Consider the following 14,505-nt stretch of genomic DNA (forward strand, 5'->3'; position numbering starts at 1 on the left):
TCCCATGAACAGGGAGTGATGCTGATGCGGTGTCACCGCCTTGCCTTGAGGCATGCTGATGCTTTGCGTGATGGGTGGGTGCCAGGGGAAAGTGGCAAGGCACAGGGGTAACACACTGATGTTTCAGGGTGTGTTGGCTGCATGGCACCACAAGGGATGACAATTGGGCCTCTTGTTGCTGCCAATCCCTATAGCAGAGACTGTCCATAAAGTAACCCCACGTATCTAAGGTCCACCCCACCTGCGAGCTCCGAGCTCCCACCTCCCCCAGACAGCCAGGCCCCACTGACTAATTCCCTTCAACTCCAACTTTTAGTTTCCCTCTGGGTCCGCGCCCTGCGAGGTGCCACGCCGCCTCTTCTGATTGGTCGTCTCGGCATGGTCCGTAGCCCAATAGGCTCCTCCTTCGTGGACGCTTTGCGCGGTCCGCAGGTGGCGGCCCAATGCGGAGGCGATGTTGGAAGAGAGGCGGGCGGGGATTGGCAGGCTGCGGTGCTGGCGTCGTATGATTGGCCGGGATGCGGAAGCGGGGTGCCGGTGGCTTGCGGAAGCGGGTTGGTTGGCTGTGTGTGTGGAGCCGCCGGGCGTCGGGGCCGCCGGGCTGACGAGAGATGCGGCGCCGCTGCCTCCTGCTGCTCCTGGCGCTGCTGTGCGAGCCGGGCCGCGGGAGCGAGCCCGGGCCGGGCGCTGTTACCTGCGGGTCGGTGCTGAAGCTGCTCAACACCCGCCACAACGTACGGCTGCACTCGCATGAGGTCAAGTACGGATCGGGTGAGGAGCGGGGCCGGAGAGCGGGGGCGGCCTGAGGGGGAGGCGGGGGAGGGGTCCGGCGCGCCGGGCTGAGGAAGGGGGCGGAGGGTGGGTAGCGCGGGAGAACTCGGAGGCGGGGACTGCAGGAGGGCGATGGGGATGCCGGCGAGGTGTCCGGGGTGGGCTAAGGGCCAGAGCCCTGCCCTGGGACGGGGCGCGACCCAGCGGCCCGGAGTCGGCTGCCCGGGGTGAGAGGGGGGCCCTGCCCGCGGGGCTGACGGGCTGGCCCAGGCGCGCCCCGCAGCTGGTGAGGGGCGCGGGTGGAGCCCCGTGGGGAGGAGCTGGCCGAGGCGGCGGGGAGCGGGCGGAGGCGCGCTGCCCTTCGCGGGGCAGGAGATGTGGGGAGGGAGGCTGGCGCCTGAAGAAGTCTGCTGCCAGGCCAGTGCTGCTCAATGGGCTCGCATAAGAGCGAAGGAAGAGGGTGGAAGGAAGGGCCGCTCCCAGGGTTAAATGCCTCTGGCACAAAGCCCCGGGGGGGGGCGGGCAGAAAATGCAAAAGTCTCCTGTTAGTATCTCACGGGTTTCGTTTTTCGCATGGAGAGGCACATCACCAGCTAAGTGCTCACATGCAGCACACTTACCACGGAGCATTACTCTTTCCTTAGCAGCAGCAAGCAAATATCCAGGACTGAGCCACACAGAACAGTTAGGGGGTATCCACAAGGGGGTCTGGAGCCATAGGCAACAGAGGCTTTAATTTTAAAATGCTTAATTTAATGAGCCATATTCTGTTTCTACATCTTCAGAACCTGATCTCCTAAGGCAGGGAGGGGTTCTCAACCTTTTTCTTTCTGAGGCCCCCTCAACATGCGATTAAAAACTCCACGGCCCACCTGTGCCACTGGCTTTCTGCATATAAAAGCCAGGGTTGGGGTTATGGGATAGAAAGCAGAGCAATTGCCTGTGGCCTCATGCCATGCCCCCCTCCCCCCCCCAACCAAAACAAAAAACAATATTGCTCCAGCTTTGGCTTCAGCCCCAGGTGGTGGGGCTTAGGGCCCAGGCTTCAACCCCATGCGGTGGGGCTTTGGCTTTCTACCCTGGGCCCCAGCAAGTCTAATGCTGGCCATGCTTGGCAGCCCCCCTGAAACCTCCTTGGGGGCCCGGACCCCTGATTGAGAACCACTGTTCTAAGGTGCAGAGTACCTGTAACTCCCATTGAAGTCAATAGGGGAGCTGTTAGGGCACAACACCTATGAAAATCCTGGCATCCCCTGGTAATATTTGTGTATTAGTGTCTCTTCTGCTTCTCAACAGTTCAGTATATATTTTTTTTTCTGGGTTTGCATCACAGGTGAGGATGTTGATCTAGAAGCTGTACTAGTGACAGGAGTGGTGTAAAAATAGGGTGAGAAGGGAAATTAGTCTTGTAACCCTCCTTTGCTCTTCCCCTCCAATTATTAGTCTGAATAGATTGATGCTCTTTAGTAGTAAAGTATTTTTGATTCCCTGAACTGGTGAAAGGTGGGTTAGGTCAACCACCATTTTAAAATTATTTTCAAACAGGAAGTGGACAGCAATCGGTGACTGGAGTTGAAGCTTCAGATGATGCTAACAGTTACTGGCGGATTCGAGGGAAAAATGACGACACTTGCCAACGAGGAACACCAGTGAAGTGTGGGCAAGCAATACGACTTACCCATGTTAACACAGGAAAAAACTTACACACCCATCACTTCCCGTCACCGCTGTCCAATAATCAGGTAAGATGGTGGAGCCCTCAAAGCTTGTGCTTTATAAATTTCTCTTGTATATGGAAAAAGTGTCTAAAATGGTCTTCACCCTAATTTGGAGCAGTCATGGTCCAGGGGTTTAGATGCTAGCCAGGGACTTGTGAGACCTACTCTACCTCAGACTTTTTGCATGAGCTTGGGCAAGTCACTTGGGGTATATCTACACATAGTTGGAAGGGTGCATCCCAGTGTAGGGAGACAGACACACACTCGTTCAGCTCAAGCTAGCAAATTTAAAAATAGCAATGTGGCTGCAGTAGCTTGGGCTACCTGCTTGAGTACGTATCCAGGGGTCAGGCAGAATTTTATTCAGGCAGCTAGCCCAAGCCACCACCTACGCCGCTCTTTAGCCATGCTACTAATTTTAGTGCACTAGCTTGAGTAGAGGTACCACGTGTCTGTCTAATCATGCTGGGAAGCACCCTCCCAACTGCTGTGTAGACATACCCTAAGTCTCTCTCTGTCCTCAGTTTGCTCTCTGCCCACCCCATCAAAAGAACCCTTTGCTTCCACAGTCACACTTATACACTTCATCTTTGTATTTCTCTGAAGATCAACGTTTCCCCTTCTTAGTCCTCCCGGCTCCCTCCCTCTTCATTTAGCAAGTACTTCTGCAAAATTTGAAAATACTTTTTAAAGTAAATTTCTTATTTAGCTGTTGTGGGTTTCCATAAGTACTCACTGGAGTCTTCCTTCCTGAGAGGAAGCATCGTATGGTGGATAGGACATTAGATTGGGATACATGAGACCTGGGTTCTATTTCTGACTTGGTCACAGACCTATTGTGCGATCGTGGCAAGTTACATGGTCTCCCACCATTTGTCTTGTCTGCTTAGCTTCTAAGCTCTTTGAGAAGGGTCTGTCTTTTTACTATGTGTTTGTACAGTGCCTCACACAATGGGGTCTCTAGGCACTACTGCGATATAAGTAGTAATAAAATAAATGACTGAGAGGAAATGTTTCAAACGAATGACTTACCGGTAAATACCTGATTGATACCATACTATCTTGCTGAGAGGAAGGAAGGTGAGCCCTGTATCTGAGGAGTATTTTGTTCTTTAGTTTTCAAGGGTTTTTTTCCTCAAAAGGATTGTCCTCCCGTTTCCCTTGTTTTATTTTTGTTCATAATGCCTTTATTTTTAGCACTTTACCTCTGGACTATAGAGGGGGGCAAATTATCCCAGCTGGGTTAGATCCATTGCCACAAAAGCAATACAACATCACTTTTTGTTTCCTACCTACCCTTGTCTTTACAATTCCCCCTACTGGCTGAGTGATTGGTGTCTTAAGTATCATTGGTGTTCCCTTATTTCTAATTCAGGAAGTAAGTGCCTTTGGTGATGATGGTGAAGGAGATGACTTGGATATATGGACCGTACAGTGCAGTGGGACACACTGGGAGCGGGAGGATGCAGTGCGTTTCAAGCACATAGGAACTGACGTATTCCTTTCAATAACGGGAGAACAATATGGCCACCCAATCAGAGGCCAACGGGAAGTTCATGGCATGACTTCTCCTAATCATCACAACTACTGGATGGCAATGGAAGGAGTTTTCATTAAACCCAGCATGGACCCTGCAAAACACGATGAGCTATGAATGGTTAAAGGACTTTAATGTATCTGTTAATCCAGGAGTAGGAGCTGCCAATCCTGGGTCTCTTGTAAATACTGTCTTGTCTGTGTAACTGACTCTCTGTACAACAGAAGGGCATTAGGATATTCTAGGAATGCAACACTTCTGTGGGGAACTGCAATTTCGTGGATCACATATTGAAACTTGTTTGGCAAAGTACTGTTTGAATTTTCTAATTCAATTGGTGGAAAAGGCTTGTGTTTCTATTAGTTTTCACTGTAATTCCCTTTGCTTATTACTTTCTTCCCTTCTACCCAGTCTAAAAGGAAGTGACAAATTTGAACTAAAGTATCTTTCTGATCAATCCCAGATATAATGCAAATTTTATATTTTATGTTCCTTTTGCAGTTATAATTAAAATTTTGGAAACTCGTCTCTGCTGTTTAGTGAAAGAACATTACTAAATGACAAGATGGAATAGATCTAGAATGGGGAAAATATTTCTCAAACATGGCATCATGTAGAGGTAATGGAATCAACAATCCAATCTTCCAGAAAAAATTTGCAGTTCACTTGAAAATTGCTTCTAATGTTTGTAATGGGTTTCAACGTGTGCTGTATCTGCATTTAAAGACATCCCACTGGAAAATGTAAATATTGTGCATGTTGGGGTAAGGAGACAGTTTTTTTTTCACTCTGGATGTGTGGTGTTTTGTTCGGGTTTTTGTTTTGTTTTGTTTTTAAGAATTTGCATTTTTGGTAGTGGTACTGCTACTACTTCTTAAGTGGGTAAGATTGTTCTGAGAACTGTTACAGAAAGTTACTATTTATAGAATTCTGTTCATTAAACAAATTTCTTTATATAGTCTGAAGGAGCAATTGCATTTGAACTTTAATTTTTTCATTTTATTTAGTTTTTGTACTCACACATCACTTTGAAAGATCACTAGAAGAAACCAGATGAATTAAGAATAGGGCTATGTGTTCATGATTGTTCAGATTCAGAAAAAAGAGCAAACCTCAGCTAATGTATTTTTGACAGACACTAGGGAAATGTGGTCTAGATAAAATTACTATAAGGTGGGTGCACAACTGGTTGAATGACTGTACAAAGAGTAGTTATCAATGATTTGCTATTAGATTGGGTGATGTATCTATTGGGATCCTGCAGGAGTCAGTCCTGGGTCTGGTACTACTAAATATTTTCACTGATAACCTGGATAATGGAGTGGAAAGTATACTTAGAAAATTTGTGTATGACACCAACCTGGAAGGGGTTGCAAGCACTTTGGAGGACAGGATTAGAATTCAAAACAGCTTTGACAAATTAAAGAATTAGTCTGAAATCAAAAAGATGAAATTCAGTAAAGATAAAGTGCTAAATACTTCACACAGAATGAAGAAATGGGGAATAACTGGCTAGATGGTAGTACTGCTGAAAAAGATCTGGAGGTTATAGTGGATCACAAATTGAAGATGAGTCAACAATGTGAAGTTACAAAAATGGCTCATATCATTCTTTGATTTATTAACAGGAGTGTTGTATGTAAGAGACCGGAGCTAATTCTGCTCTGCTGGGCACTGGTGAGGCTTCAGCTGAAGTACTGTGTCCAATTCTGGGTGCCATACTTGAGGAAAGATTTGGACAAACTGGAGGGAGTCCAGAGGAGAGCAACAAAAATGATAAAAAGCTTTGAAAACTTGACCTATGACGAAAGGTTTAAAAAACTGGGCACGTTTAGTCTTGAGAAAAGAAGACTGTGGGGGGCCTGATTAGTCTTCAGGTATGTTGACTTATAAAGAGGACTGATCAACTGTTCTCCAGGTCACTGAAGGTAGGACAAGTAGTAATGGGCTTAGTCTTCAGCAAGGGAGACTTAGGTTAGATATTAAGAAAAACTTCCTAATGGTAAGGGTAGTTAAGCTCTGAATAGGCTTCCAAGGAAGGTGGAATCCCCATCACAGGAGGTTTTGTAAGAACAGGCTGGACCTGTCAGGGATGGCCTAGGTTTACTTGGCCCTGCCTCTTCAGGGGCTTGGACTTGATGACTTCTTGAGGTCCCTTCAAGCTCTCATGTCTATGATTCTGAGTATTGGTCAGGAACTCTGTGACCTTGAAAAAGTCATTTAATTTCTCTGTGCCTCTTTCTCCCCACCTGTAAAAAGGGAATAACACTCACCTGTCATAATGGGGTCTGAGGAAGGTTAAGAAATGTTTGTAAAGTATTTTTAAGATGCAAATTGCTATAGAAGTTACTTGCTCTATTTGCTTTATACAAAAATTGTCCTCATTTTGCTCAGCACAGCAGGTTGGGCAAAAGGTAACAAAATTAGGAGCACTGGTCTCCCTGAATAGGCTGTTAGTTCAGTGACTCCAATTGTAATTAAACAATCAATTACTGAAGCAAGAAATTGGTTTGGGCTATTGCGTTTACTCCCTTTACTGCTACTGTCACAACTGTTACAAATGTGAAGCATGCAGGGACTATACCACTACTTGGCTCAAACACAGCCCATTGCAATTAAATGTGGTGGCAAGTGCTTAATATCATGTGATCATTTATGCAGTTAAGCCTCACAGAGAGGCTTCAGTTTTTCCTTCAAGAGATAGAGTTGTTTGCAATGAGCTAGTTTGCCAGTGCAAGAATTCTACTGTTGCCAAGTCTTTTTGCAGCACTTACTTGTTTTTCCTACTTACAAAAAGAGGTGAGTGAGACTGTTCTCTGTTTCTGTAGAAATTTGTTGAACGTTGCAATTCAGAAGTTGCAAGTACTTTAGTTGGAGACTGGGTGCACAGACTTTGTCACTGACTTTTTATTTGAGATGTAATCAGTTAACTAGTAGTCAAACATTTTAGCAAATGTACAAGAACTAGGGGCCAGCTGCCACTAAAGTTAATGAGTCTTTCCACTGAGTTCAGTAGGAATTGGATCAGGCTGAAGGATCAGCGTTTGTATTGTCCATTATAGTACAGCTGAACTCATTTTACTAATACTTAGTTTTAAAATGAAGATCAATAAATGGTAGACACAAATGTATAATTACACAAATATTTCTTCTAAATGCTGTAATACAAGCTGCTTCTTTCCTTCCTTCTTCTATGAAAGACCATTCCCCTGAAGCCAGCATTATAAATAACTTCAAGAGGGGTGGCAGCATGTACTAGATAGTTGGCATTGCACCTTCTTATCTGTACTGTTGCTAGGAGCCAAGGACCTTTATGTACAAAGCCAGAGGCTTTGGTGAAGGGGGTGGGAGGTTAGACATTTGCACTCATTGTCCTGTGGAAGATTTTGAGTTTGCTGGAAAAGAGGGGCAGCGCATTGTGCCTGTGGACATGAGCAGGCTCGTTCGCCAGTGGATTGACTGACCAACTGTTCGTAACCCTGCAGTCTCTCTTTCGCAGGTAGGGCCTGGACATTTAGCACTCCCATTACTATAACTGAGTAGGAGCTTGCTGGAGTTGGCCCTTTTTTCTTGCCCTTATGACTACTGGTACAATGAGTCAAGCTAGACTGGAAGCAGAGATGAAAGAGAGAAAACTGAGAGTAGGGCTATAAGTACTCAAGTACTTTTGTTTCTGTGTATGTAGGTGTAAAAGCCTACCCAAGTACCTAGGGAGATCTACCCTACCACTCCTCATTCCCTACAACATTTGAGTCTTTAGCACAGAGAGTCAATGTATGAAGTACTTATCCCTCAGCAAGTTGATCTTTAATTTTGCAGTACAGCTTGACTTCCACAACAAGCGTATCCTTCCCTGTTCTTGAGATGGCTGTTTCTAGAGCCAAGAAGAACAGGAGATGCTTATTTTGGTTAGGAAGGACACAAGTCATTTTTGTCTTCTGTTGACTTATTTTTCCCTTTCACGTTAACAAAGATTTGAATTAGTTTTAAAACACTTCAGGCCCCAGTCCAGCAAATTTGTGCTCAGTTTAATGAGGCTATTCAGAAGTGTAAAACTACTGACATGGGCAAGTGTCTGCAGGATTAGAGCCATATACAATAATGTTAGTTTGCTTTGGATGTTCAGAGATCATTAACAATAGTGAGAAAACACCTGCTAGGTATACTAACCAGGAGACTGACTAGACAATCTATTTTTCTATGTTTATGGTTTCCATGTTTAAAACACCTTAAATACACAAATCATTTCCTTGATAGTGAAACTGGCATATCATGCAATTATTTATTTCCAGTTTGTGGGTTTATCAAAAATCCTTGTGACATTTTTGACAAACAATTGTTTTGTGTGTACGGCAGTCATTCTGCATTTGGATGAGATTCAAAAATCCATACTGCTAAGTACTGTTTCTTATATGTAAGAGAAATTGATTTCCAGGTAAAAACCTAGTAAAGTAAGGGGTCTTTAGCCTCCTTTATATTCCATTATTTGTTTTTGAAGATAATACAAATTTAAACTGATTTCATATCTATTAAATCACAGATTTCTGCTGTTGCATTCTAAAGCCCTTCTCCATCATTCTTGTAGTATGCACACTTCTTTCTCTGATGTGATATTGACATTTTCTCAATGCTCCGTGTAGCAAGTTTAACGCTAATGAAGACATCCTCCCCCCACCCCCAATGTCTTGACAAATTAAGAAATAAGACATCTGGAAACTTGAGATTAATTTATTTTCTGATTCTAAATGAATTGATGATGTAATTTAAATGCTTCAATAATCTTTTATCCAAACAGGAATATTTGTGTCACGATGGATTTATCCTTCATTTCTTCTCATACCTGCAGTCATACTGCTGAAGGTCTTGTAGATCAGTGGCTCTTAATCTTTCCAGACTACTGTACCCCTTTCAGAAGTCTAATTTCTCTTGAGTACCCCCCAAGTTTCACCTCACTTAAACTACTTGCTTACAAAATCAGACATAAAAATACAAAGGTGTCATAACATTGAAAAAGTGCTTGCTTCCTCATTTTTACCATATAATTATAAAAGAAATCAACTGGAATATAAATATTGTACTTGCATTTCAGTGTATATTATATATAGAGAAGTATAAATAAGTCTCTGAAATTTTAATCTTGTACTGACTTTGCTAGTGCTTTTTATATAGCCATTGTAAAACTAGAAAAATAACTAGATGAGTTGATGTCCCCCTTGGAAGACCTCTGTGTACCACCAGGGGTACAGTCACTTTTGGTTGAGAACCACTGTTATAGATTGTCCTAGCTGTAAAATACAGCCAGGCTTGGATTGTCAAGGTCTAGCGTGGACCCAAATCAATTTAATAAATACCAGTTTCAAAAGCCTTGAATGCATATGGGAAATGAGGTGCTACGGTTGTAGAAACTGATGGCTTGTAATAGTGATGGCACATTTTCCTGTATGTGTGAAGCCCTCTGGAGATAGATGTTTACAGTATTATTCTTCAGTATCCCCAATGCCAAGTATTAAAAATCATGAGATTTTTAAAAAATAACTAAATTTGGGGCATTTTTTATTTACCTGTGGAGCCCTTAGCATTCACATTTTCCTCCACGCCAGTGAAGGCTGGTAGTTTATGGGGAGAATGGGCAGAGGGGGAGAGGGAGCTGAGATTCTCATGTACTTGCCTACTTCAGGAGCTGGGGCTTTATGAAACACGAGTGAAACTTGTGATGAAAATGGTAAGATTTGGGACACTATTTAGTTGGTCCCTGTTGTTTTCTTAGGGCACCAATATTGTTTTTTACAATATTTGTCACTGAAGAACTAATCTCTGCAGGTAACCTTACATCATAAACTCAGCAATTGGGGCCTGTGACTTTAGTAGACTAACTTATATAAATAACTGGGAAAGGTGGACAAAGAACCTTGAGAACAGCAGTGTTGAAATGGGTCAATTTCTCTTCCAAAATGTCCAATTTTAATTCAAAATAGTGGACTAGAACAACTTTTGTAAAACAGAATTGGGGATAACTTTGTTAAATACTTAACTGATATGAGGACTATTGGTTTATAAAATCTAATTACTGTAGTTTTAAATAACTACAGCCTGTACCATCAAAGTACCTGCTTAATGTTGAATTAATTCCACACACTTGTAGCTCAGTCTGAAATGTATTCTATATCAAATATTTGATGCCCTTGTTTTAATTTTTAGGGGTAAATGTGTATGGAAAATGCTATTTTCTTTCCCTTTCAACTTCACAGCTCTATTTAACTGATCAATATGTGTACATTTGTCACGTCAGGAGCTATAGAGGTCTCATCTGTAGTGACTGATATACTGAAAGGGGACCAATAAGGTCATGGTGGTTTCTTTAAAATGTCAGAAGAAACTATGAGTTCTTGCTTCTCTATTCTGAATGTCAGTGCAGAGGAATTATTCCTGAACCATCATGTTATTTCACCCATTACATTTGGGCATCCACTGAGTGAGCGAGCAAAGCACATTTTAAAATGTGCAATTAAAAAAAAAAAAAAGTTGACACAACCCTGTAATTGCAATGCTGACTTGACAGTACTTCTGACTCCGTTAGTCCTGTGGAAACCCCCTATTTGTCTTCTGCCTGCTCCTTTCCTTCAGCAATGGAATCAACAGCTGTAGCTACAGATGGACCATGTGTGACAGCTGTCCTGCACAGAAGCCAAGCTGTAGAATATCTTTTCCAGCAGCAGCATCTTGTTGGGCGTCCGATTCCTTGGCTGGCACATTTGCGGAGGGTTTTTCTGGTTGGGTTCCCTGCTGGCAGCTGGGAAATTAGCCACGAGCCTGTCAGGGGTTGAAGAATGCAGGGTTGCCTGATCATTTTTCCCTTCTGTATCTCACTTTCTATTTCTTACCTTTGAATTTATGTACTCTGTTCAAGCATAACTTCCTTCTCTAATCTATCTCTGGGGCACTGTTCAAAAGTCTTTGTTCATAAAAAGTGATTCAATGTGCAAATTTTGCATCATAGTGCTCTTACGACCTGGGGCTATATAATAAGGTCCTTTCCTCAATTTTTACAATCTGTACTGTGGTAAAAATTTAGGATGAAATCATGCTGCTACAAGGAAATATCCACCTACCAGCCAGAAACTCATGAGGTTCCCTTTACACAGCTTCTCTTGAATTTTCCCATAGAGAAGAAAGCAGAGATGGAGGGTGCCTGTCTGGGGAAGGTACAGACATGCCAATCTTGGGGCTGCTTTGGGGGCATAGGGCAATTTGACCATCTCTAAAGTTGTATATTATTTGCTGTGTGCATATCTCACAGGTACTCTTATGTAATTATGAAAGGCAGACTTTGGGTCTTAAAGTAACAGTTAAAAATCAATATAACGAATACATAGATCTGGGAAAATGAAAGTCTGATTAAACTAATACATAGCCCAAGCACGTATTATTGCGCCCGTATCTGTAACAATCCTTTAGTGAGACCCTTCTAACTTATCGTTAATAACACCCTTTCCTCCTACAGGTAGGAGGAAATGCCTCCCCAGAACCGCATCCACCATTTTGTAGCAACATGCTAATTTAAATATATACTAAGCATAAAACTGTAAATGAACAAGAACAAATGGATATAAGAACGCCCATACTGCGTCAGACCAAAGGTCCATCTAGCCCAGTTATCCTGTCTTCCGACAGTGGCCAATGCCAGGTGCCCCAGAGGGAATGAACAGAACAGGTAATCATCATGTGATCCATTCCCTGTCGCCCATTTCCAGCTTCTGGCAAACAGAGGCTGGGGACACCATCCCTGCCCATCCTGGCTAACAACCATTGATGGACCTATCCTCCATGAATTTACAGTAAAAGCTGTTTTATCCGGCATGTTGGAGGAACGAGGGGGTGCCTGTAAGTGAAAAACGCCAGTTAACTAAGAGGGAGGGAGTCTGGGTGTGGGAGGGGCAGCAGGGAGGAGGTACAGGGTGCTGGATCAGGGGGCCGCTCACCTTGGATGGCTCCCGGCAAGCAGTGACCTGTGCCAGGTGCTCCTAGGCAGAGGCATGGCTCTGTGCTCTGCCTCCAGCTGCAGGTGCTGCCCCCACAGCTCCCATTGGCTGTGATTCCCAGCCAATGGGAGCTGTGGAGCTAGCGCTCAGGGATGAACCCTAGTTCTTGTGTTATGAGAAGGAATAAATAACACTTCCTTATTTACTTTCTCCATACCAGTTATGATTTTATAGACCTCAATCGTATCGCCCGTTAGTCATCTCTTTTCCAACCTGAAAAGTCCCAGTCTTATTAATCTCTCCTCCTACAGAAGCCGTTCCATACCCCTCATCATTTTTGTTGCCCTTTTCTGAACCTTTTCCAATTCCAATATATCTTTTTTTGAGAGGGGGTGACCACATCCCAGTATTCAAGATGTGGGTGTACCATGGATTTATAGAGAGGCAAGATGATCTTTTCTGTCTTATTATCTATCCCTTTCTTAATGATTCCCAACATCCTGTTCACTTGTTTGACTGCTGCTGCACATTGAACTATCCACAATGACTCCAAGATCTCTTTCCTGAGTGGCAACAGCTAATTTAGACCCTACATTTTATATGTATAGCTGCGATTATGTTTTCCAATGTGCAGTACTTTGCATTTATCAACGTTGAATTTCATCTGCCATTTTTGTTGCCCAGGCACCCAGTTTTGAGAGATCCTTTTGTAGCTCTTCACAGTCATCTTTGGACTTAACTATCTTGAGTAGTTTTGTATCATCTGAAAATTTTGTCACCTCACTGTTTACCCCTTTTTCCAGATCATTTATGAATATGTTGAATAGGACTAACTGGTCCCAGTACAGACCCTTGGGCCACACTACTATTTACCCCTCTCCATTTATTCCTACCTTTTTGTATTTTATCTTTTAACCAGTTACCAATCCATAAGAGAACCTTCCCTCTTATCCCGTGACAGCTTATAAACTGGCCATCAACAAATTTAGGCTTGAAATTAGATGAAGGTTTATAATAATCAAAGGAGTGAAGTTCTAGAGCAGCCTTCCACAGGGAGCATTGGAGGCAAAAAGCTAACTGGCTTCAAGACTGAGCTTGATAAGTTTTATGGAGGGGATGGTATGATGAGACTGCCTACAGTGGCATGTAGCAGATCTATGACTGCATGCTGCAAATATCTCCCATGGCTGGTGATGGGACACTAGACTTACAGGTACGGGGCTAGGCTCTGGCCCCTGGAAGGGGCGGGGCCTTGGGCAGAAGGGATGGGGCTGGGGGAGGTCAGAGCCAGCCCCTGCCCACCCTGTACCGGCAAGTGCCTCCTTCCCCCTCCCTGGGGTAACAGCGGCAGCTGGGGACTCTGGCAGCGTTTTAAAGGGCCCAGGGCGGTAGCAGCAGCTGGCGCCCTGGGCCCTTTAAATAGTCCCCAGAGCCCCACCACCGCTTCCCCAGGGCTCCGCAGCAGGGCTCTGGGGATGGGCTCCGGCTGCCACTACCGCCCCGGGCCCTTTAAATCATCCCCAGAGCCTGCCAGAGCCCTGGGGAAGCGGCGGCGGGGCTCTGGGGACGATTTAAAGGGGCCAGGGCTCGGCCACTGCTACCGCCCCAGGCCCTTTAAATCGCTGTCCCAGTCCCGCCGCCACTACCCCAGGGCTCTGGCAGCAATTTAAAGGGCCGGGGGCTGCAGCCGCTGCTGGGAGACGCAGGCCCTTTAAATTGCGCCTGGGGAAGCCGATCCACCCCGGTACGGCGCACCGGCTCTTGCCAATATGCCGTACCAGGGTGTACCGGCTTACTTTCACCTCTGGCTCTGAATTAGGACAGACAATTCTTTCCCAGGTGTCTGGCTGATGGGTCTTGCCCACATGCTCAGAGCCTAACTGACTGACCCCAAATATGGCAGGAATTGGCAGAGACCCTGGGGAGTTTTTCACCTTCCTCTGCAGCATGGGCCACAAGTCACTTGCAGGTTTAAACCAGTGCCAGTGGTGGATTCTTTGTAACTTCAAGTCTTTTTAAATCATTATTTGAGGACTTCAGTAATGCAGCCAGAGGTTAGGAGTCTTATTACAGGAGTGGGTGGTTGAGGTTCTGTGGCTTGCACTATGTAAGAGCTATGATGAGATGATCATGATGATCCCTTCTGACCTTAAAGTCTATGAGTCTAAATGGCATGAGGAAATAATAGAGAAGGCAATGGCAAAGCAGAAGATGGAAAGGAAAATACTAATTAGACCTGCACTCTCCAGAGCTTTTTCTCCCCGAGAGCCTCCCATCTAAATGCTACTCAGGGAAACTTCCAGAATTTTGCTTGGAAAGTAGGATTTTGCATCTTCATACCAGGCTTGCTTACTGTTTATTCAAACTCCTGTTTTCGGAAGATTTCAGATCCTTATAAACCTTTGGGAAAATTCATTCACATAAGACCTTGGCATGGCAGAATGCTATGGAAGTGTGGAGTGCCATCTGGCAGTTTGAGGCTAATGAAACACTCCCAATT

At 44.5% G+C, this 14,505-nt stretch overlaps 1 protein-coding gene across 1 annotated transcript; it reads left to right on the plus strand.

The window, feature by feature from the left end:
- The first annotated feature begins 550 nt into the window (after positions 1-550).
- Positions 551-4,991, plus strand: SDF2L1 (stromal cell derived factor 2 like 1). The gene is made up of 3 exons (XM_077834883.1): positions 551-771; positions 2,317-2,513; positions 3,865-4,991. Exons 1-3 carry the CDS (start codon positions 612-614, stop codon positions 4,141-4,143), a joined length of 636 nt encoding a protein of 211 aa, XP_077691009.1. The 5' UTR covers positions 551-611; the 3' UTR covers positions 4,144-4,991.
- The last annotated feature ends 9,514 nt before the right edge of the window (positions 4,992-14,505 follow it).

This window comes from Eretmochelys imbricata, chromosome 15, assembly GCF_965152235.1.
Source record: "Eretmochelys imbricata isolate rEreImb1 chromosome 15, rEreImb1.hap1, whole genome shotgun sequence".
Lineage (NCBI taxonomy): Eukaryota > Metazoa > Chordata > Testudines > Cheloniidae > Eretmochelys > Eretmochelys imbricata.

What these genes read in the sequence shown, in the direction of transcription:
- SDF2L1 (XM_077834883.1), top strand. Translation starts at nt 612, where the DNA reads ATGCGGCGCCGCTGCCTCCTGCTGCTCCTGGCGCTGCTGTGCGAGCCG. An exon ending in TGAGGTCAAGTACGGATCGG is followed by an intron (nt 772 to 2,316) that starts GTGAGGAGCGGG and finishes ATTTTCAAACAG; the next exon opens with GAAGTGGACAGCAATCGGTG. An exon ending in CACCGCTGTCCAATAATCAG is followed by an intron (nt 2,514 to 3,864) that starts GTAAGATGGTGG and finishes TTTCTAATTCAG; the next exon opens with GAAGTAAGTGCCTTTGGTGA.